At 42.1% G+C, this 21,762-nt stretch overlaps 1 protein-coding gene across 7 annotated transcripts in view; it reads right to left on the bottom strand.

The window, feature by feature from the left end:
- Positions 1 to 20,641, bottom strand: part of eml1 (EMAP like 1) — a 47,463-nt gene extending 26,822 nt beyond the window's left edge. For 2 of the 7 annotated variants that reach the window (XM_068579808.1, XM_068579807.1), the window contains exon 1: positions 5,905 to 6,670. In XM_068579808.1, the coding sequence (XP_068435909.1) occupies positions 5,905 to 5,971 (67 nt within the window). In that variant the 5' untranslated portion in view covers positions 5,972 to 6,670. Of the gene's footprint in view, positions 1 to 5,904; positions 6,671 to 20,501 lie in introns of those variants that run through there. The other 5 variants (XM_068579813.1, XM_068579812.1, XM_068579811.1 and 2 more) reach the window with 4 other exon arrangements.
- Positions 20,642 to 21,762: the final 1,121 nt, after the last annotated feature.

A 21,762-nucleotide genomic window follows, 5' to 3' on the forward strand; every position in this document is an offset into this window, starting at 1 on the left:
GTTTGACTGCCAGAAGCGGGGTCAGTATATATTTAGCACAGGAACTCACACACTCCTGCTTTACATGCCTGATTGTTTTAGTGGGTCATGAGGATGAGGCTGCGTCAATTTGTGTCAGTGGAGGAAAAAGACAAAAGAGAGAGAAGGAAAAGATATGAGAGAGAGAGAGTGAATGAAAATATAAGAGAAAGAGAGAGAAAACAAAAATACTGGTATCTTCTGCCCGTTGGCTCACCAAGAGGCTGTTTTCATGAGTTTGCTCACTCTGATCTTGTTTCTGAATGAAACGTGATGTATCTAATAAGACTTGTGTAACGTAAGAGGAGAACTTATTTTATATTGAGTTCTATAAGGTGCTAATAACCGACGTACAAAACTGCAATTGACAGCAACAAATATATATTTATTTGAAATGTCTTCACAAAAGGAAGAAAGTCCCTCGGACAAGAGTTGAAGTTGTAAACATTATGTATATCATAATATTTTTGTTTGGGAAGCAGATTATGAAAATGACCATGATTACTCATTCACTCAGTCTCTATTCACTGCTCAGCATGAATGTAGCCTTGATGCTGGACAGGCGTCAGTACATCACATCATTACTTTTACATTTTGGCTACAATACCAACTCATTTGACCCTGACTCAGGATGATGCTGGCTGATGGCATTAATTCCTCTTCTGTGCAGAAACAAATTATTCGGCTTACAGATGATCTTCACGTGTATACAGTATGCATCTATTGAATGCACCACAAGTATTTCAGGCGCCTGAAGAGAGCAGGATACCTGTGTCGAGAGCACCAAACTGCTTTCATTACGCAAATGCCATCATTTTTCAATTGGTAACAAGGTCAGCCGTGGCCCTGTGCTGGCTCCCACAGATCACACACTAACTCTTTCACACAGGGACACACACACACACACTCACACACACAGCTTGACTCTCCTGCAGCACAATCTGCTGTTTTTGACAACAGACCACAGGGCAGCGGACATAGGGTATTGGCTAAAAGCCTGCTGCACACACTGAATATAGTTGTAACATGTACACGTTCAGTGAGCACACACTGACACTGTGTGTAACTGGAAATAAACAGTATCATGAAAGTGAAAGAGAAAGTGTAAAGCGAACCCTTATCGGGAGAAAGGGTGGAATAACTTTGAGGGAGATATGGAGTAGGAGGAGGGTGGTGTGACTCGTGACCACAGAGGCCCAAACCAAACTACCCGCTCAATATCTGACAGCCTGGAGATTTAAAAAGAAAAACGGAAAAAGAGAAGCACTCTAATCTCCACTCAGGGCCCTCGCACAAGATCAAACAAAGAGCGTGAGAGTCCGATGGTGAGGCCGAAGAGAAAACAGAAGGAGCTTGAGAGAGGCCGGGAGCCAAACAAAAAGATATGGGTTACGGTTAGCGACATGGAGTCAGGGTTGGAATGAGATAAAAAGAAAAAAGGAGAGTGCTGTGTGCTGTGTGCTGTCACTGACACAGCAGTGGAAAATCAATGTCAACCTTTAAATGAATCAGCGGTAGTGGATGAGCAATCCCGTTCAGGTCGATATTTATTAAACTGCTTCATGTTACAGTTACAGATGAATAATGGTAGAGAGACACATCGTTTCCTTGCTCCCGTCTCCCCCCGTTTCGCTATTGACAATTTGTGCGGTTGCATGTGGAGGAAATATCAGAGTGCAGGTCTGCTTGCCAGCAGGTTTTACTACGTATTGATAGAAAATGTAAAAGAGAAAAGATCAGAGGGAATAAAGGCCCTCACCGATATCATTTGAACTGAAGCGACACTAAACAAAAGTCAAACACTTCACCCACACACGTGAACACCGTCCCCTGCTCCCTGGCATGGTTGGTAACATGAGCAGGGCTTTAGTCCTAATCCCTCCACACATGCCATCATCAATCAGGACCTGGATTGAGATACCTATAGATGTTCAGCCAAGAAGGGGTGGAGACTGACGGGAGTCGTGTCACCTCTGCTGTGCATCAAAATACCTCCAGCAAACATCAAACGGGCCTCCGTCTTTATTAATTTCCCTTCTCCACCTTGCACGTCTGTCCCGTCCATCTGCACTTCTACCAATTCCAACTTCCTTCCTCTCTCTGTTACATTAGCTGGTTTCTGTTCCTATTTTTCTATATTTCACATAATTAGCAATCATAGTCCAAAGCAAAGGCTTTCAAAAGTGTTTGGACATCAATTTATGAAGATTCAAAGTTGCTGAAGTTCACGACTGAAACGACTAATTATTTAATTAGTCAAGTGACACAAAATACATGAGCCATCATTTTATTCATCAAGAAACAAAAGTCGGACTCTACAGCCAAGCCAGCTCTGTGAGATCTTACATTAATTTGGTAATACAAACCAAAGTATTTGATTTCATAACTTTCTATATAAACTGAAAATAAATATTAAATGAGCAAATAAGAAAATACACAGTTGATATATTAATGAACATCCATCATGATCGATGAAAGTTGAAATATTACGCTGTTGTTCCTGATACATTTGAAGTTTAAAAACACTTCTTGGTGGTGCAATCAAGGGTGCTCCTACGTCTGCCATTTGAGTGTCAAAAAAGCCAGAAGATGAGCAATAGGCAGGCAGGACAGTGAAGTAAAATATAATAATAAAACTGTCGCAATTCTTTCATAAGTTGATTTTCAAAGGAACACAGGAAATTCAATTCCAGTGATGGTAAGCTTTGTATAAAGCAGGCGAAGAAGCTAAAACAACCAGAATGGCCCTTTAAAGTGATAAGAACATCAAATGGAAGCTTTACTTTCTGAGAAGGTCTCTGGACAACAGACTAATTCGATCAAAAACCTCTTCTCCAGGACCGGTAGATCCCAAATCTGATTAAACGGACAAATTGCTTCTCTGAAGAATTCACTTCCTTCATCAGCCGTAATCAGCACGTGACTCCGGGTGTCTGAGTGTGTAATGGGGCTAATTTTCAGTTAGCCCGAGCTATCCCCGACCTCCTGAGGACAAAGCATACAGCCTGCGCGTGTTCCTGCAGTTTAGCTGACCTAGTCTTTGAACATTAGTCTGGTTGGATGCTCCACAACACACGAGTCGAGAGAGAGAGGGAGAGGAAGAGGCGAATGAATGACATCATTGACTTTTGCTTTTTGTGGATCTGGGTTCAGCTGAGCGGCAGCAGCAGTGCAATATGATATCACGTTGGCCTACAGGCCCTGCACACACACGTATGCACACGCACATGCACACACACACACACATGCACACGCAGGTCCTGCAGATGTGTAAGCACACCCCCTATTGCTGTAACGTAAAGATTTACATACACACACCATCCTAACTAAGGCTCACCCAATAAGCATTCTGTTGGAACAACGAACAAGACAGCATGTGTGTGTGTGTGTGTGTGTGTGTGTGTGTGTGTGTGTGTGTGTGTGTGTGTGTGTGTGTGTGTGTGTGTGTGTGTAGGGAAAGAGAGAGACAGAAAGCAGGGGGGTTGGAGGTTGGAAAATCCCTGGCAACAGCAGCTAGGCAGCACTTGTTATTTCATCGACTTTCTCTCGGAGAGGAAACATGACATTGTAAAGGATTACTAACAACCTCGCAGGCTCGCCCTCTGGTTGCTGGTCATGACATGGCAAGAAGTACAGGGGGGATCGTAAAAGAAATAAGGACTGAGAAAACAGGCTGATGAGTGCAGATTCAGAGAACAAAGTGTAGTTTGAATCCGAGTCCAGATTTGAAGAAGAAATGGTTGACTGTTTGGACGCAAACACCGAGCCTCCAAGGCGACACACACACACACACACACACACACACACACACACACACACACACACACACACACACACACACACACACTCTGTAATGCTGTCTGCCACCACGCTGTAATATGTGAGGATTTACAAGGTCAGTCATTTCTTCATTCCTCATCTCCATTTGCTATCCTGGTACCGCGTAACACCTGCTGCACCGGTTTTTAGTTTGTTATTCTTGTCGTTATCAGCACGTTGCTCATTACACAGGAATACAACACGTGAGAATAAAGGGTGCATACCAACTTCTTTGGCTTATCAGATATCAGCACTTATCATTGTAGCATATGGGATGGTGGCTCTGCTTTCCTACATGCAAACCACGAGCTGGATTCAAGCTGATGCCTTACTTGTGTTAATGATCCGTGTTCTGCATACCATCAGATATAAAGTTGTGTATTCAGTCACTTATGGACTCAATGTACTCAAACCGTACAGATTTCTTTCAGTTTTTATCTGTAACTAAACTATAAGCTTCACTTACTAATCCGTTCCTCTGTCTGCATTTCCTCCTTTGTGCTCGCTATAACTTTAATGAGGGACCTCCATATGGGATAAGAGCTTTTAACTGGATTCGCCTCATCAGTGATTCGTGAAAGTAGTCAGGTACCCAGTATCCATGGCGGGAGACACCTCTGTGTAATTTCACATCTGTGATTTCCTCAGACAATAGTCTTCCCTCATCCCATCGACCGCGAGTGCTTACACAGCACAATAAATATTATTGATTTGTTCATTATCCACCAATGGCAATCACGTCACTGCTCTATGCTTCAACGGTGATTGCTTCCACTCACAACCCACCAGAACAGTCGCTGCAATTGCTAAGTACACACTGAAAAATCTGAGATGTAAATTACAAACAATCAGGATGATACTTAAAGGGGAAACCTTTTTTTCTCCACATGAGCATTATATATTAAATGCAATCTTTATTTAGTTGTTTCAGTGGAGCTACAAATCTGCATTAAAGCTGTGTTTAAAGTCCCTTTGCCAGAGTCTCTATTAGAGACACCAGTTATTGTGTTGAGGATAATCCCCTTTGTGTAGGGGGTTCACGAACTGTAGTTTATCAGTATGCAGGCAGGGAGGTTAGCATCAAACTGAGCAACACACTCATAACAAAATCGTAAATGGAAAGGAAAATCTAAATCCTAAAAATCCTTCTAACATGTTGGACTGAGATACACTGATGTAACATTTTAGGATATTTTTTTAAGCATAGTAAGTTTGGTGTTTCTAAATATTAGGAGATACATCTTACATTCAAGTTTACTCGTAACTAGAGCTTCTTGGAAACAGATCCTAAACTGATGTCATACTGACGTGTCCTGCTAAGTGCTTCTCTTCGTCCCTGAGTCACTCTCTCCCACCCAAAACATTCGCAGCCTGAAGTATGGTTTCTTCCTCTGCCAGCAAATAAATGACATTAGTGCAGCAAAGCAACATGAGCAATAATGTCCTGTTCTGTCATCTCTGTTCTGTGTCATTCAGCAAGCTGATCACAATCAGCAAACAGGGCAGAAATGTATTCATAACATGCTCCTCATCAAATCAAGCAGAACCAGAGTAATCAGAGCAGCTGCTGTGAGCAAAGGACTGTTCCTCATCCTCCCTCCGTCTTTGTTTATTAGCTCTCTTGATGACTGCTGGCTCACATAGACTGTTGACAATATTCTGGCCTTGATTCCAGATAATTATACAGTGTGTTTTTACATAAATGTCCCTCTGAAGTTGGATACTTTAATATTCACCAAAGTCTACATGTTATCAAACCAAATGTTTTCTTGACAGAGTGTTAAAATACATACAAATATAAAAACCCTAAAAGCTGGACCTAAAATAGCTCTCATGACACACACACACACACACACACACACACACACACACACACACACACACACACACACACACACACACACACACACACACACACGCACACACACACACACGCACACACATGCTACTTGCTGTCAAGTTTAGCCAGTCAGCTGGTGACATGTCAAGTCCAGAGAAACAACATGCAGCCGATGGTAATGGAAGGGATGGGGGAGGAGGAGTGAGGGGAGGATGAGTTAGTTTTACCGTTGCAGAACTGTAGCAGTGATGAGGTGTCATACAAGCTGCTGTAGCTGGAAAACCCGTCCTCCATTCTCAACCTCTGCTCCGCTCCTCTGTGCTCCCTCCGTTATCCACAGCTCCTTCGCTTTCCTCTCTCTCTCTCTCCTCTCCCTCTCCGGTGACTCCCCTCTGTTGGTTTATCGTTCACTTGGCGTCCAAGGCGCTCCCTTCATTCACTCTGCACAGGTCAGGCTCCCTGGGTGAGTCACCATGGCAACCCATTCACTCCGATTATGTCATGTGAACTCCAACCCTTCTTCCTTTCCACCCCCTTCTCTCAAAAAAAGTCCTGAACTACAGCGGAGAACACTCCCTGCTGAAGAATGACTGCACCGGACCGCCGGAGAGACACAGAGACAGAAGTTAAGAGGCTGCTGATGGTTTTGTTTCCTCCTGCGTGTCCTCTCCTCCTTCCTGTCCTCGTTTCCTCTCCTCCTGTTCTCCTCTCGTCCTCCTGTCTTCCGCAGAGGCAGCTGTGTGTCGTTAGCTCTCGCTGATCTCCAGCAGAAAAACAGCTTTAAGAGGGCTTGAGCTGAGAGCGCAGGCTCTGGCATCGGCAGTTACTGTGTGTGTGTGTGTGTAAATGTGTGTGTGTGTGTGTCAGAAGCAGTGTGTGTGTGTGTGGTGTGTGTGTGTGTGTGTGTGTGTGGGTGTGTGTGTGTGTGTGTGTGTGTGTGTGTGAGTGTTTAGATAATTCTCGGGACAGCCCAGCCTTCCCCTGTCACACAGTGTGGACGAGTCAGAGCACAGGGGGCTGGGCCTGATGGTGAGATCCTCCTCCTCTCAACTGGCGGGAGAAGAGGAGAAAAAAGGAGAAGGGAGGAAAGGATAAAAGCGGTGAGGAGAAAGGAGGAGAGAGGACAGAAAGATAGACAGGGGGTGGGACATATATATATATATATATATATATATATATATATATATATATATATATATATATATATATATATATATATTAGGACAAGAACAGGAACAGAGAGTGGAGCCAAACGATGAGAGGAGAAAAGGGGACAGGAAAAGGTAGGTTAAGAAAGAAAGTAAGAGGAGATGTAAAATGAAAGGATATGACAGGAGAAAAGGTTGAGACAGGAAGGGAGGAGTGGACAGAAGAGGTTAGGAAACGAGAGGACAAAAGAGGTAAGATGAAATAAAAAAAGGAAAGGAGAGGAGATTCACTCATAAGCGATCGTCTGTTGTTTCTGCACTTAATGACTCATTGCTTCTGCACTGGCGGGAGGTTCTTTTAAACAAGATCTTGTATTGTTTGAACTGTATTGTGTGTTGTTTTTTATAATTAATGTGTTTGTGTACTGCTTGGCTTACCCTGGCTGCATGCATCATTTTCCATAGCTAGGCAATAAAGCTGAATTCAACTGAAGGTTTCGCGGATGTGAAAAATGCACAAATAAAGGAAACCAAACAATGATTAGTTACAAAAATGACTAAAGCGGCCCATATGTAGAAGTTACTAGAGTTACCATTATTGTACTGCTTTAACACACACACACACACGCACGCACACACACACACACACACACACACACACACACACACACACACACACACACACACACACACACACACACACACACACACTGTTAGTAATGGTATGGAGACACACCATAAGAAACCACACTGTCACATCTTTTTCGGCATTTCCCGCAGCCAAACATTTAAAACTGAACTCTGCCAGGGGATCTCGCTGTGGCTAAACATGGTTATCGTTCAGTCCTCTGTCTGTCTTATCTGCCCTGCTGCAGACTGCACAGAGGCAGTGGGATCCTTGAAACAAGGACAAGAGGGGGAGAGAAAGAAAGGGAGACTAGGGGATAGACGAACGAGAGAAATAAATGGGATAAAGGGGGAGGGGGACGGAGAAGTAAAAGCGAGTGCTTCAGGAGGGTGGGTGGTACAAAGAGAAGGACCAAATTAAAAAGTGAGCAGGGTGGGAGTTTTGTGGGGAGAAAAGGGGGAGACCCTAAAAAAAATTGAATTCTAACTGGGGGTTTTGTACGTGGGAGAGGGGCTCTTTGCATTATTTATAATTCAAGCGAGCAGGGAAAAATGAGAAGCCTAAAGAGTCCGTGGCCTATATTCATGTGTGAAACATTCCCCCCTTTCTTGTTAGATCACAAGACACAATAACACAAAGGCAGGGATGCTCTGAAGGCAGCAGAGAGACCAAGAAGAGATACATGTGTTTTTCTCAGTGTTGTATCGTAGCATAGCAGGTGTGATAGAGTCTCTGTATGAAGCTCTTTCTGTGCAGGTATCTCTCCTCAAATCCTCTCAGGTTCAAAGGTGACCCGCTAGTTTTGACCTCGAGCAGGAAGATGAAAGAGATGCAGTGAAGCTCCTTATAACGGTTGACCACTTTATGGTTCAAGGCCGCGGTATGCTCTCCCTCTTCTCCCTCAGGAGCCCACTCTGCTTCACTTATTACACAATAACATCAAGCCCCTAGCACACTCCAGGATTATGTGGAAAGAAACAAGGTGTTCTTTGTACACAAATGTTGCAACTGAACACTGCAATAGTTGTTTAAACAAATGACAAAGGTATTACATTTCAAAAACTCATAAATTAAGATGTGCTGACCTTTAAACCAGTTGTACTCAATGCTATTTCTCTGCAACTAAAGTGAATAGAAAGCGTATGAATGAATCAAGGCCTTTGCATTTATTTTGATAATCTCAATCATATTTTAGATGTTTTTAAACACCAAAAGGCCACAGCATCCAGTGTTTTGATTCAGATACTGAAAGGAATGTCACGCGGCGCCAACCAGTACACACTATTAACATCCTTTGTGTTTTTGTTCTGAAGACCTTGAGTCAGACTGGTGTTTAGTCTGAAGGGGCTCAGATTATTGCTAATCTCATTCTGGGGCAGATTTAGGATCCAGATTAGGGACAGGTCTGGTTTTTGTGTGTATGTCTCTCTGCTCATATGTTCACGTGAGATATATTCCCTACAAAATCCCCCCCCCCTCCCCCCTCCCGCCCCTCACATGGGTCCCTAAACCCCACCTACCCTGCGGGTGGCAGGTGGTGGAACCGCCGCTGCTTCACCACCCCTCCCCTCGCCACACTGCCCCATTGTTCCCCCTCTTCCACCACCCATCAGTGACTCCAGAGGGTGCATATACACACACGCACAATATAAACAGGATAGAGCTGTGCAGAGAGTGAGGATATCAGTCACACTTCAACTAGCAAATACTGCAACATGCAATTTGTCTTTACAGTTTTTGTTCATTTTCACAGCTCTCATAGCATTATTTTTAGCAACAGCAGGTGGCTGTTTTCAAATAAATATCTCTAGAAATCCACTTTAATTACTGTGCACAATATGGTAAAAAGACAGAGTCAGCAGCGAGCTCGTAAAATTGTGAAACATTTATTAGCTCCAGAGCCAGATTTTGCTCTCACAAGATGGTGGGGATCAAAAACACGACTAAAAGAGACTAAATAGTTGAATTTAAATTCACCATCAACATGACTACAAATGTATAATAATGTTGCTTCGTAACTGCTGGATGTGTAAACTGTTTGCCAACACGTTCCCCATATCAAGTTAAAAGGTGATCCCACAAAAAATGTCATTGTAGGAATAACCTCTTAAACGTTCCCACTGACTGTGGTTACATGCATTCGAATTACTGGCTTAATCGGACTGAAATAGAATTATCCCTTTCATGTAAACACCTTTGTTCGAATCATTGCGGTCCGACTACGATCCGATTAACACCCCTGGATAACTCGATCTGACTCGGTTGATAATTCGGACATCGCTGCATGTAAACGGTGAATTGGATTAGGAACTGGACTAACTGGAACTGAACTGCTCGAGATCCCGCCGCCCTCCTCCCTCCCTCTCTTCTTCCCTCCCTCCCAGGTCGTGACCTGGAAGTCGAAAGAGACGATAAGTTGTCAGTGCCGGGAGTCGGCCGGCAGAAACAAACGTAAAAGTCGGATTACAAGTCGATACTACCTTCGATGGGTGTCCCGCTAGCTCCCTGCTGTAGCCAGCTAGCGTTGCTACTAGTTCCCTGTTTGCTCTGCGCTAGCTCCCCGACAACCACCGAAGGTAGCGGGGTTCTCGCCATTATGAAGAGTGAAGCGGTCAAGCGGAGATGGCTGTATCACCACTATATGTAATGAAAACAGCGCCACCTATCGTATCGGATATGACATGCTTTCGGCCAATGATTCGATTTATTCACTGCCATGTATATTAGGATAACAGCAGTTGCCCTGAAAGATAGCATAGTCCGACTAAAGCAAAATTCAAATTGATACCGTCAAGAAAACACACTGAGTGACTATAAAATATGTTGCAGGACGAAGCCTTGGTCACACCTAAGGTATTTACAATTATAATGGAGATACCAAGGGTTTCATATGCAGTAGTCAAGCTGAATTTGAGGTAAATGTGTCTAAAACAGTGGCGGGCCGTCAGGGCCTTCTCTGAAGGCCTAAACAGAATCACAAAGTTATAGCTATTTTATGATTTAAAAGTTTTTTATAATTAAAAGTTATAACTATTTTATAATGTACTTGTTTTTCACAAAATACTACATGTATTATAATATTTTTTGCCTATTAGCTGTTCTCTCATTGCACAGCTGCCTTCATTTGTTCCTCTGCTCCTTCAGAGCTCTTGTATGGCTTCTTCCTGTTTAACAGCATGTTTTATCCAATCACATTTCACCTTTCTTCCTCTGTGCAAGAGCAGCCCGGTTAAAATAAATGGAAGAGCCTTCTGGAGACCCGAGACGTGTGATTGGTCACAGGGCCCGCGTGACCATTAACATGCACTGTGATTGGTCAGTGGCGCACCGCGACTTCTGTCTACCGGAAAACTAGCTGGCTGAACAGTAGGAAGGAGGGAGTACGTTGTGACATATTTAAAGAAGCCATTCAATTTTTATAGTTTTGCTTGGTGTATTTTTTTTATACTATAGACTGAAGGAGTCGACTTGGTGGTGGATTTACTGGCAACTTCTTTCTCACGGAGGACGTTTCAGGAAGGGCTAGAAGCTTCTAGCTTCAACCTCAAACCAAAAAGCTAGCTAGCTGGTGGATTGTGACTTGCTTGTGTACTGATGACGCCTTTCACACAGAAGATTACTGAAATGTGGTGAGTGCAATACTGGCTATATAACTTTTTTTTACGTGTGCAGTTGGATTTAATCATACGTCAGCGCTGTTGGTGCTGCTGCTGCTGGACAGACTTGGGGAGCCTCTGCCCTCAAAGGTGCAGCAGTTAGTGTGTGTGTGTGTGTGTGCGTGTCTGCGTGTGTGCGTGTGCGTGTGTGTGTGTGTGTGAAGAGTTTTAATTTTTTTAATTTCTTTTTTGGTGGAGCTGCTGTGCGGGTCGGGTGTTCACACACATGGTGGACTGTATGAACACGCTGTGTATTGTGTCGGTCTGTGACAGTAACTCCAGGGACGCACTCATTAAAGGCCTATGTCTAAAACCACGGCCCGCCACTAGTCTAAAATTATGTTCAAACTGTAACTTCCATTTGTTGTAAAATCCACATTTATGGTACTTTCTTTAGTGTGAAGAATGCTTGTTGTATGACAGTTTAAGTGGAAATCAAGAAAAAATCAAGCGTGAGTGCATGCAGCAATCTTACTATAATACATCCGACAGAGGTTCAGTGTCTTGCTCAAGACTCCAGAGCATCCGAGCAAGGCCTCACATCGGTGTCCACTGCTTTCTCACCTGCCTTCTGTCTCTGCTTTTACAGCTGTTGCTCTCAGGAGGCACTTGAAGGTCATACTCAAACTGAGCCGGTTGTTCATTTCTTTTTTTCAACCACAAAAGAGAAAAGAAACTGCTGACATTTCTTTTATCCACAGATGATCAGTCAGTCTGTCAATGGGCCGGGATTATAAACAATCAAATCCAGAGCTGAGGATGAAACAAGGTCAATCCTCTCTGTGATCCAGCCACCATCTGTGTGTCTATCCTTGTTATTTTTATGTTTTGTGCTTTACACCATGATTTAATCCAACCTGTGGTCTTAATAATTCATAGGAAGATTGAATTAAAATCAACGCCAGTGGACTAATGCATATATTTACAGTCTGTCAAAGTGAACAGCTAAAGACTGGATTCACACCTTTTTATAAAAGAGTTTCAGGAAGTTGCGTGAAGGTTTGTTCTAACTAGTTAAACATTGCAGATAATACTAGATAGGCAAGGAGCAAAGGTCACCCAATAAAAGTGTGTGCCAAGCCGAGGCGAATGAGCCAACTGGAACGAGGGATACGAGTGTTATCTAATCATTTATTTCCCATGAAGCTCATGAGTTCAACAGTCTGGTCATTGTGCCAACTCACTGTCTCACAGTTCAAGTTGCAATGACAGACTGCAGGGATGATACTAAATTTAGACCCATAACATTTTTGTAGACAAAGCCATGTTGCTTTATGGATGACAATTTGTCACAACAAACAACTCGTGTCAACAACTATTGAAAGGATTCCCATCAAATTGGTCCACACATTCATGCCATCATTAAGTCAAAATGTGCTTGTCCACTTTTTTGGCTATTGATATAACCAGAGGTGGAAGAAGTATTCAGTATGTAACTAAGTACATTTGAGTAAATACACTTTCTATACCCTTTCATTATAATGCAAGTTACATTATGTGTTATATCTATTGTATATTCTGAAAATCTCTCCTACTTCTATATGTTTTTGTCTAAGTATATCTTCAATCCTAATACTTGTCCAATTTTATTCATTTGGAGCATTAAGGTTATGTATTTTGTTATTGCATCCTACCTTAGGCTTTGGTCAATAAAAGAAGATTAATTCTGACTCCGTGACGGTTTGACGTCTCATGTCAGCAGCTGGGATATTGATGCACCTTGAGGGCGAGAAGAGGCCGGACCGGCAGAGGATGTAATACCGTCTGTGACTGACTGAGGCTCACTCCTTCTAATACCTTTCTCGACACAAGAGCAGAGACAGATTGAATGTGAGAGGTGAGACGAAATCTACTGAGTGACTATTTAAAATACATCATTTTCCCACCTGCTGGAGAAAAAAACCTGTCATTTCTAATACACCCTTTTCAGGCGAGGCGTGGAGTCCGGATGAAATCTAATTATGAACTCTGGAACCTTCCCATTGAACATTATTACCCTCAAGACTCTAAAGTAAAGAGACGGCCTACCTCCTGTGGGTTCAACGTGTCAATGTCTAGTCCAACATGAGGACAACATGATCAACTAGAAGCTGTAAATGAGAGCTACTGAAAGATTCTATCATCAATTATGTGGAGGAAATGTGACCTACTTTCAATGGGGGAGTGATAATGTTTTGTTCCCAGCTCTGCGTCACAGAAAACCAGATGCTGCATCAGGCAGAAAATAAGGACTCTCATAGCAACAAAGACACTAGATTCAAACCCACCACATGATCCATGTTTTGTAATTCATCTCAGAAAATCATCTGTCATTTTACCAGCCAACAGTTTTGTTTAGATTTTGACTTGATGAAGGTGTGAGATGAAAACTCTCTAGTTGTTATAATTCATCCTGAAATGGACATGAATGTTTAGACTACATTAGTGGCATTAGATTCATCGTCTGGAAACTATGAAAGTCCAGACACAAATTTTGTCAGCTCATCAAGTAAATGTTGAGTTATATTTCACAAGATCAGTGAAAACATTCACCTGCAAACCATCCAATAATGTTTTTTTTAATAATAATTGGTGAAAACATTTTTCACTTCAGAATATTTGATTGTATGGAAACTTCTGAATTTGAATATAATGATAATATGTAATAATAATGAACATTTTGTTGAAATATCCAAAGAAAGCATTGAACAAAGATTGACTAAGATATTTAGTAATATCAGTGCAGAGAATCAAGGCTACAGGATGAAAGCAAATGGCAGCTATTTACTCACTAAAGTGCACTTGTGTTTCGGGCCACACAATGACAAATAATGATGACATGCTTCAGGAAAACTGGGTCACCACTTGGTTCTTTAATGCAGTCTTATGGTCATGGCCTCTAAGAGTATTATGCATTTAGAAATCCCCTGCCAGACTCTGTAATATCTTTAAAGTCCTGCATTTCTGAGATTTAGAGAAAGAGGTAGTCGTGGGAATGTGTTTTGCAAGTCTCACAATTGGATCAATGTGTCCTTTCAAAAACAGCATTATACGGGTAAACATAATAAGATTAATGCTCAAAATGAATCTGAAAATATAGGCACTCGTGTGATGCAGCACCAGACATTTTAAGACAACCAAAGCTAATGGTTTTAGTGTGACTGATAGTAAAAGTGTTCGGTGGCTGAGGCTTAAAAAGAAAGATGTCCTAACGCTCCAGGATAGCTCAAAAGACAGACTTTATGAGAGAGAGAGAGAGAGAGAGACGGAGAGTGTCGGCACATGAGTGTACAAGGGGACAATCTGCTTCTGGGCTGTAAAAAGCTCCTAATCCTGAGGCTGTAGATCAGCGTCACCAAAATACACCCTCTGTTCATCACTTCTGCCATGCTTTTACTGAATCACGCACAACGTTTCATACCAATGAACAACTTGGCCTCTATGTAGAGGATCTTGTCCGGACAATTAACAGTTCCTGTAAAAACATTTTGGATTTCACAGCTCCATTAAGATGTAAGAACTTGAATCTTGGGAGTTTTAGACTTGATTTTAAGATTTCGCTGCTCGTTTTTATAGCCTTGAATGTGATCTGCTGGTTTCTTATGAGCTTGACCGCTGCCTGAGATATTTGAGCAAGGCTTTACTAAGAGCTTCAAATTCCCGACTGATCACTATAGTGACCGAGCCTTCGCTGATCGGGCCCCTAAACTCCTGGTAATCTAAGGCAGGCAACTTCAGTATCCTCTCTTCTCTTGTAACGGGAGGCTTATTTCATTTTATTTATGAATATTATTTTACCTGTTTGATTGTGTTTCTTATTTATGTTCATGTTTTATCTTTAAGCAAAGTTTGTAACTTTGTTTTGGAAAGATGTCACTAAATCTACTACTTGTATGATATGCGGTTTCCCAGCATAGGTTCATAGGAAAGACATTATTTTGACCGATCAATGTAAATACTATCACCTTCGATAGAATCATTTCACTTTCTGTTGATTTTAACAATCAGAGCCTTAAAATAAGTGCTAGAATATTAACTCAAGTAAATCACTTATTGTCTTAACATAGTGTCCAAGTGGTCATATGAACCCCAAATGAGTTCTAATACATGTGCTATTTCATATTATTTTTTTGTAAATTTTACTTTTTTTTCATAACATTTAGTATGATTATGAGCATGATTTGCCCAAAATCCGCCCTCGAGCGATCCCTGAGTTTTTCCAACTCCATGGTTTAGGGCCTTAACATCATCCTATATACTAATAACACACCTTTTTGGAAAGGTTTGGACCTAAGGAAAGCACTGCAAAACAAATCTTTGACATATTGGAAAGTTGTTTTAGTAAAAAAAAAAAAAAAAAGTATCATTCGGTTCAAAAATAGAAAAGTTACTTGTTCCATGGGAAAAACGTTTTTGGATTTTTGCGTACTACGGCTTTAAATCTTCAGGGCCTCTGCTGCTCTGACCCGGATGCAGACACATCCGCCCTTCAGGGAAGCCTCTGCCTTCAAAATAGTCTGCCGATTTAAAAAAAAAAAAAAAAAAAGAAGCTGAGGCATGTCTTGTGACTTTACAGGTACTAATAGGGGGTTTATAAGGACATGGTTGGCTTTGTTCGATTCCCACAAGCCTTACGCTTACGTGGATGTGTTTGTGAATGAAATCCAACTTTGCTAAGAGGTTTATCACGGGTTTAGGGAAACGTTACAGTTGCTGCAGCAAGTTCATGGAGTACTTAAATTTAACAGTTATTTTAAAAAATGTTGACCATATGTATTTTCACAAGAGTTACATTATTGTAGCACTTTCGATGAAGTTAATAAACATTGAGGTTGCGGACATAATTAAGTTTAAGTTTTAAAAAGAGAATTGTTTTCTCGAAAATCAGGCGCTGGGGCTTCACAGGTGACAACACGTTAACTTGTCTTAACACAATGATAGTTCAAGAGTTCAACACAAAATATCCAACTTGCACCTGTTGCACACACATCGTGGGTGAGCTTGTTTTGGATCACTCGGCATGCTGGAGAGGCGGCGCTTTTCCATCACTGATTAGCATAGATCTAATCTTTTAGATTGCATCATTAGCTCGTGACCTGGTCGTGACTTTACAGGAATGTTTTCTGGTGTGAATTCAGTGGATTTCTGCTTCCTTGATGCCACAAACACACCAGCAGCTTCTTTTCTTCTGCATGCTGCTGTCGGGTATTATTTATCCTCCCATATGTTTTATCATGACTTTTTCTTGTTACTTGTCTTTACTCTACAGCAGTTGTGAATTGAAATATAGCAAAGTACAATACTTGAGATAAAATAAATACTTGTTCAAAGGAAATTAAGTTACGGTGCTTTGAAGTTATTAAAGTTTTTATTACTGTTTTTAAGAAAAACAAATATGTATTTCCCAAAAATAATAAATTTGTTTATGGTTAAAATGCATTATGGACAATGATTTTCATGACATATGTCAAGTTCCCAAATACATACATATCCTAATCCAGGACTTCAAGTGAGAGCTGAACATCAAATCCATCACAAAGAAGGCCCAGCAGAGGATGTTCTTCCTGAGGCGGCTGAATTAATTCAACCTGCCAAAGACAATGATGGTGCACTTCTACACTGCCATCATTGAGTCCATCTTCTGCTCCTCCATCACCGTCTGGCACGCTGCAGCCACTGCCAAGGACAAGGTCAGGCTGCAGCGCATCATCCGCTCTGCTGGAAGGTGATTGGCTGCAATCTGCCCTCCCTCCAGGACTTGTTCGCTTCCAGGACTCTGAAGCGGGTTAGAAAGATTGTAGCCGACCCCTCTCACCCTGGACATAACCTGTTGGAGTCCCTCTCCTCTGGCAGGAGGCTGAGGTCCATCAGGACCAAGACCTCAAGCTAACTGTTTTCCCATCGGCAGTCAGGCTCATCAACAGAGAGCGGGTCCCCCACTGACTGACTCTGACCCTGTCACACCCAGACAATCTCCTACCGTTCACTCCTCTGCACATCCCTCCATTCCTTGTCTACAAACCATACATATGCAATAATGCAATAAATGGTTCTGATTCTGATATTCATTTTCATACAGGGGAAATTGAGCGTGAGGCAATATAGGCTAATGGTATTCATATTCCAAATAAAGGATTTCTTATAAGGTAAAAATGTAAACTTAAGATCAGCCTCAGTGGTTTGTATACAATGTGTGACCTAGTTTCAAGAGTATTCCACCAAAACCAACTCCCACACACAGCACTTCATCTTTACAATGCGCTTTTTCAGAGATGACAGATTCACCTTTTACTGAACAGCCAGAGTCAAGTCGTTTTGATATGTATGTATATAGCCAAACTTAACACATTTGTCAAAAAAGGTACACTATGACAACAATCAGAAGACATCCTTTAATGGGAAATAAAGAGAAAAAACTGCAAGAAAGGGGAAAGAGGTGGGCTCCTTCTTCCAGGATGGAGTGGGCGGACATGCAATAGATATTGTAAGCAGGATTAAAATTTCAGTGAGCACACAAGCAGACAATTTGAGAGGACTGACGTGAAGAGATAAGCAAGCAGGTGAAAAAAAAGCAAATGTTCAGAAATAGGAACTGTCTTCGTGACATGGATAATGTGCAGTAAAGGGGACTTGTTATTATTCAGCACAAAAGTACGACATTTATAACATTATAGGGCCTTATCAAATCAGTGGGTATTACTTGAGCCATCTGTGTTAACCTTTCTCCCTCCCTGATCTCCTCACCTTTACACTAATGATGCCATAGACGTGAGTTACAAACTACACGGACTTCTCTCCATCTCATCTATATGCTAATGATGCATAACTTCAACACAAAAGTAGAACAGGACTTACTACAGTGCATGAAAATATGGTAAAAGATTGATGCTGCGTACGGCCATTAAAAGCAGAAAGCAGCACCTTGCAGGTCAGTGGGAGACGTAATTTGTCAACCCTTTACTACTGTGAAAATAGTCCATTTATCCCAAGGATGTGATCTAAGATCACATGATCACCACCATGAAAATCCAACAGAGCTATGGTGTGTTAAATGGACACACACTGTGTATTTCAGAGTGTGCAGGGCAGTGTGTTCTCTCAAGCGACGACAACATTAATCACATCTGACTTGGCCACTGAAACATCCATGTAAACCCTTCCCCCATTTCCTGTACAACCAGAACCCTGCTCTGCTCTTTCTCTGTGTGCAAGCCTACACCCAGTCGTACAGTGTATACGATTAAAATTCATGTAATTCTTTTGCTTTATTGTTCAATTTTCCTGCTTCAAAAATGTCTTCCTGCACTTGCTCCTCTCTCTCCTGTTCCATGCAAAGTCATCGCAACTCAGATCCCAGATCAATACAGCCTAAAATAAACTCTGTTGAGGAAATCTGGCGTCTGCTGCAGAGTTTACTCCAATGCATGTGTTGTGGAAGTCATGCTCTTCCCTGTGTGTCTGACACAAACACACACACACATACACACACACACACACACATGCAGGTGACTGTGCTCAAACCTGTGTGTCAAATGACCCACTTCCAGCCGGTCTGTCACCATGATGAATAGGTTTAACATCAGCAAAGCTACTTGTCCTTAAATTCGGGGCACAGATGGAGCGCTGACGTCAGCAGACCATGCTATCGTCTTCATCTGCATTTCTGAACACATTATTCTAACACACACACACACACACACACACACACACACACACGTCTCCATGTACGTTGCATGTGGTGGCAAATGGTTGATTTTCTGTCACATTAAAAACTTGTCAGCTCCCATTGATGCCTCCATGCGTCTCAGTTATGTCACACAGCAGCCAACGCTGTGTTTAAATCTCCTTGAAGACGGCCTCGGCCCTTTCATCTCCCCCCGTGTCTCCTTATTACCTCCAATCTTCTTTACTCCTCTTCTATTTCCCTACTTGTGTCATCTCTAATTTAGTCCACTTTGCATCTCATTTCCATTTGTATCCCCAACCCAATCCTTTTTTCATATTCAACCTCCCACTTTTCATGACCCTGTGCTTCTCCTTTACTCATTAGCAGGGGCACCGTTAATAAGATGTGCTAATACAGCCACCTGCAGGACATGCGCTGAACTGCAGCTATTTATTTTCTCCAACATAAGCAGGAAAGTTATTGTGTGCATGAACACAAAGGCATCTCACTTTCTTACTGAAACAGTAAAATACAACTCTGGCAGACAATATATAAAATACTCAATAAATAAAATAAATCATAGCTAAATTACCACTTAGCTGCCTGCCAAGGTAGAATATTGATTTAACTGTTGTTAACCAATGTAAGATACATTCCAACATGTAGATTAATAAAAATGTAGTGTGAAAATTACATTACGGTGTTATTTTATCATGTTTGTTTAGTTCAAGGCGTTGTAATGCCAATAAGTAAACAACAGTGATTTAGTTGTATAAATATGTCATTTCCTTGCAAATCCATTGGACTATGTGATGGATAATGAAGGTGTGGTCAGCTGCGCGTCAAATGCTATAACAACAATCTCGGCAGTAGTTGCAAAGACTGCCGGTTCTGTAATTGACAACATCATACAGTTTTCATACTGCTGAGTCATGTTGATTAATCTGAGAAAGGAATCACGCATGGACTGAGCCAGAAAGGAAAGGAAACAGGAAAAAGATGGGATAAAAGGACAAGGGGAGATGAGATAAAGGAAAGAGGCTGGAGACTGAAATATGAGTGAGTGAGTGAGACAAGACAAGGCAAAGGGGACAAGGGTTTCTATTTATAACTGATTGTTTCTGTAGTCTTTTAGTCGGTGGTAGTAAGCGCATGAACTTCTCTCTCAGCTGGGCTGCATTTGTGGGAAATAACCCTTTACTAATGCATAGCTGCACACAAACAAACCATGCAGACATTCTCACGCATACACACGCAGACACCTGCACATACACAGATCACATCTTTATACCATTTGTACCCATCAACCTTGAAACAGCCAGGTCCCATGCAGTGCTGTGTTGTATCCACCAATCTTTCTCACTGCAGAGTTTGCCTTCTTATCTCCATCTATATACAAACTTTCTCTCTCCTGTCCTTCCTTATCTACATATCTCTGATTAAAACTTCTGCAGAGTCAGTCTGCATTATTTTCATGAAACCAGAAGGAATTCACTCCAAGTTTCCATATAAGGGCCCAAAACTGAACCAGCTCCTCTTTGCAGCTGAATACTTGCCGGGTGAGTTGTCCCAGTGGAGAGCTTTGACTAAAACAGGATGGGCCAAGAGAGACCCCCTCCCTAAAACATACACACAAGTCCAAACAATTCACAAGCACAAATGCTCAGACACGCACCTCATATGTCTCTCTCGAACACAGATGTATGCACATGTGCACAAGAGTACATGCTCTTGGTTTTTGTCTTACCCCCTGGTAGCTCCTCACAGTCAGACATGGCCAGAGAGAGAAGCGGATCAGGACAGTGTCTTCTCTTGGCAGCCCGTTGCTTCTTCTAAATCGGTGTCTTGTTTTTTACGACAGGATCTCTGGTGGCTGGACTCTCTGTTTTAGGCTGTAAGCTGTCCCACTCTGTCTGTGTTTAGCTTACTTACTTTACTTTCTCCTTGTCCTCTCCCCTTCTCTCTCCCACTCTCAACAAACTGACCAGTGGCCAGTGGATATGCCAATCAAACGTCGCACACTGTGCCATTGGATACTAAATTTGTACCTAACAGTCCCCCTGTGGGATACTGTTTCTCTCAGATATGGCAGGCCTCCTTAGATTCATTTACTTCTCATATATCGACAACACATATATAACCCTTACAACATAAGAAAAACAGAAAACAGTTTTTTTATTTCACATTGCCTGCAACAGAACAACAAGGCAGATCACAAACTCACTATAAAATGGTTGTTTTCCGGTGTACTTTTCTCCTTGTCCCTTGAGCCTGCAACAGAAAACAGTTCCAGTAAACTTCTTATCCCGCGAGAGACAGGTTGGTCAAATCCTGGCATTCTTCCAGAAAAACTCTGTATTTTTTGCCGTAGTAGCTTTTGTTTCCTGTTGGGGGCGCTAGTATCCCAGTGAATCGTGGCTTGTTCACCTCTGGAGAAATCCTTTGTTGTCTCCAGTTCCTCAAGTGGCCTGGATACCTAAAGACATTTCCTGGGTCAAGTGACTCTATACTCAAGACTGCAATTCTGACAGCTAAATTGAATCTCAATGGTCTGTTTTATTTCTAATAAATACGCCAGAGGCCATGTTTCTGTGTAATTGCATTTTCTGCCAATATTTTAACACAGACTAGCAGGCTGGGAAGCCGAAACACGGACAGAAAGCTCTCTCCTTGGTGGGGAGACGAGAAGTTACGAGGCAACAAGAAGAAGAATTCTTTAAGGGGAAAGATCGCAGCCAGCTTCGTCTCTCTTTCTAAAGCCTTTTCATAACAGAGGAAACAAAGGAAAGCGCTTGCCAGACACTTCATAATGCTGTACAGATTGCTGGCCCACTTGAGCGCACAAATGTTCCCCAGAACATACTTAACGCTGTGCGGCTTTGATTAAGCTCGTAGTCAACCTTAACAAACCCTCATTCCTGAATTACTTTTCAGCTTACTCGGCTGACCCTTTGTCACTTGACTGGGAGGATTATCACGAGGGAGAGGTCCAGCATGTGACTCAGTGG

This window comes from Clinocottus analis, unplaced genomic scaffold (assembly GCF_023055335.1).
Source record: "Clinocottus analis isolate CAN_PGR_092001 unplaced genomic scaffold, fCliAna1.0.p SCAF_17, whole genome shotgun sequence".
In the NCBI taxonomy this organism is placed as follows: Eukaryota; Metazoa; Chordata; class Actinopteri; order Perciformes; family Cottidae; genus Clinocottus; species Clinocottus analis.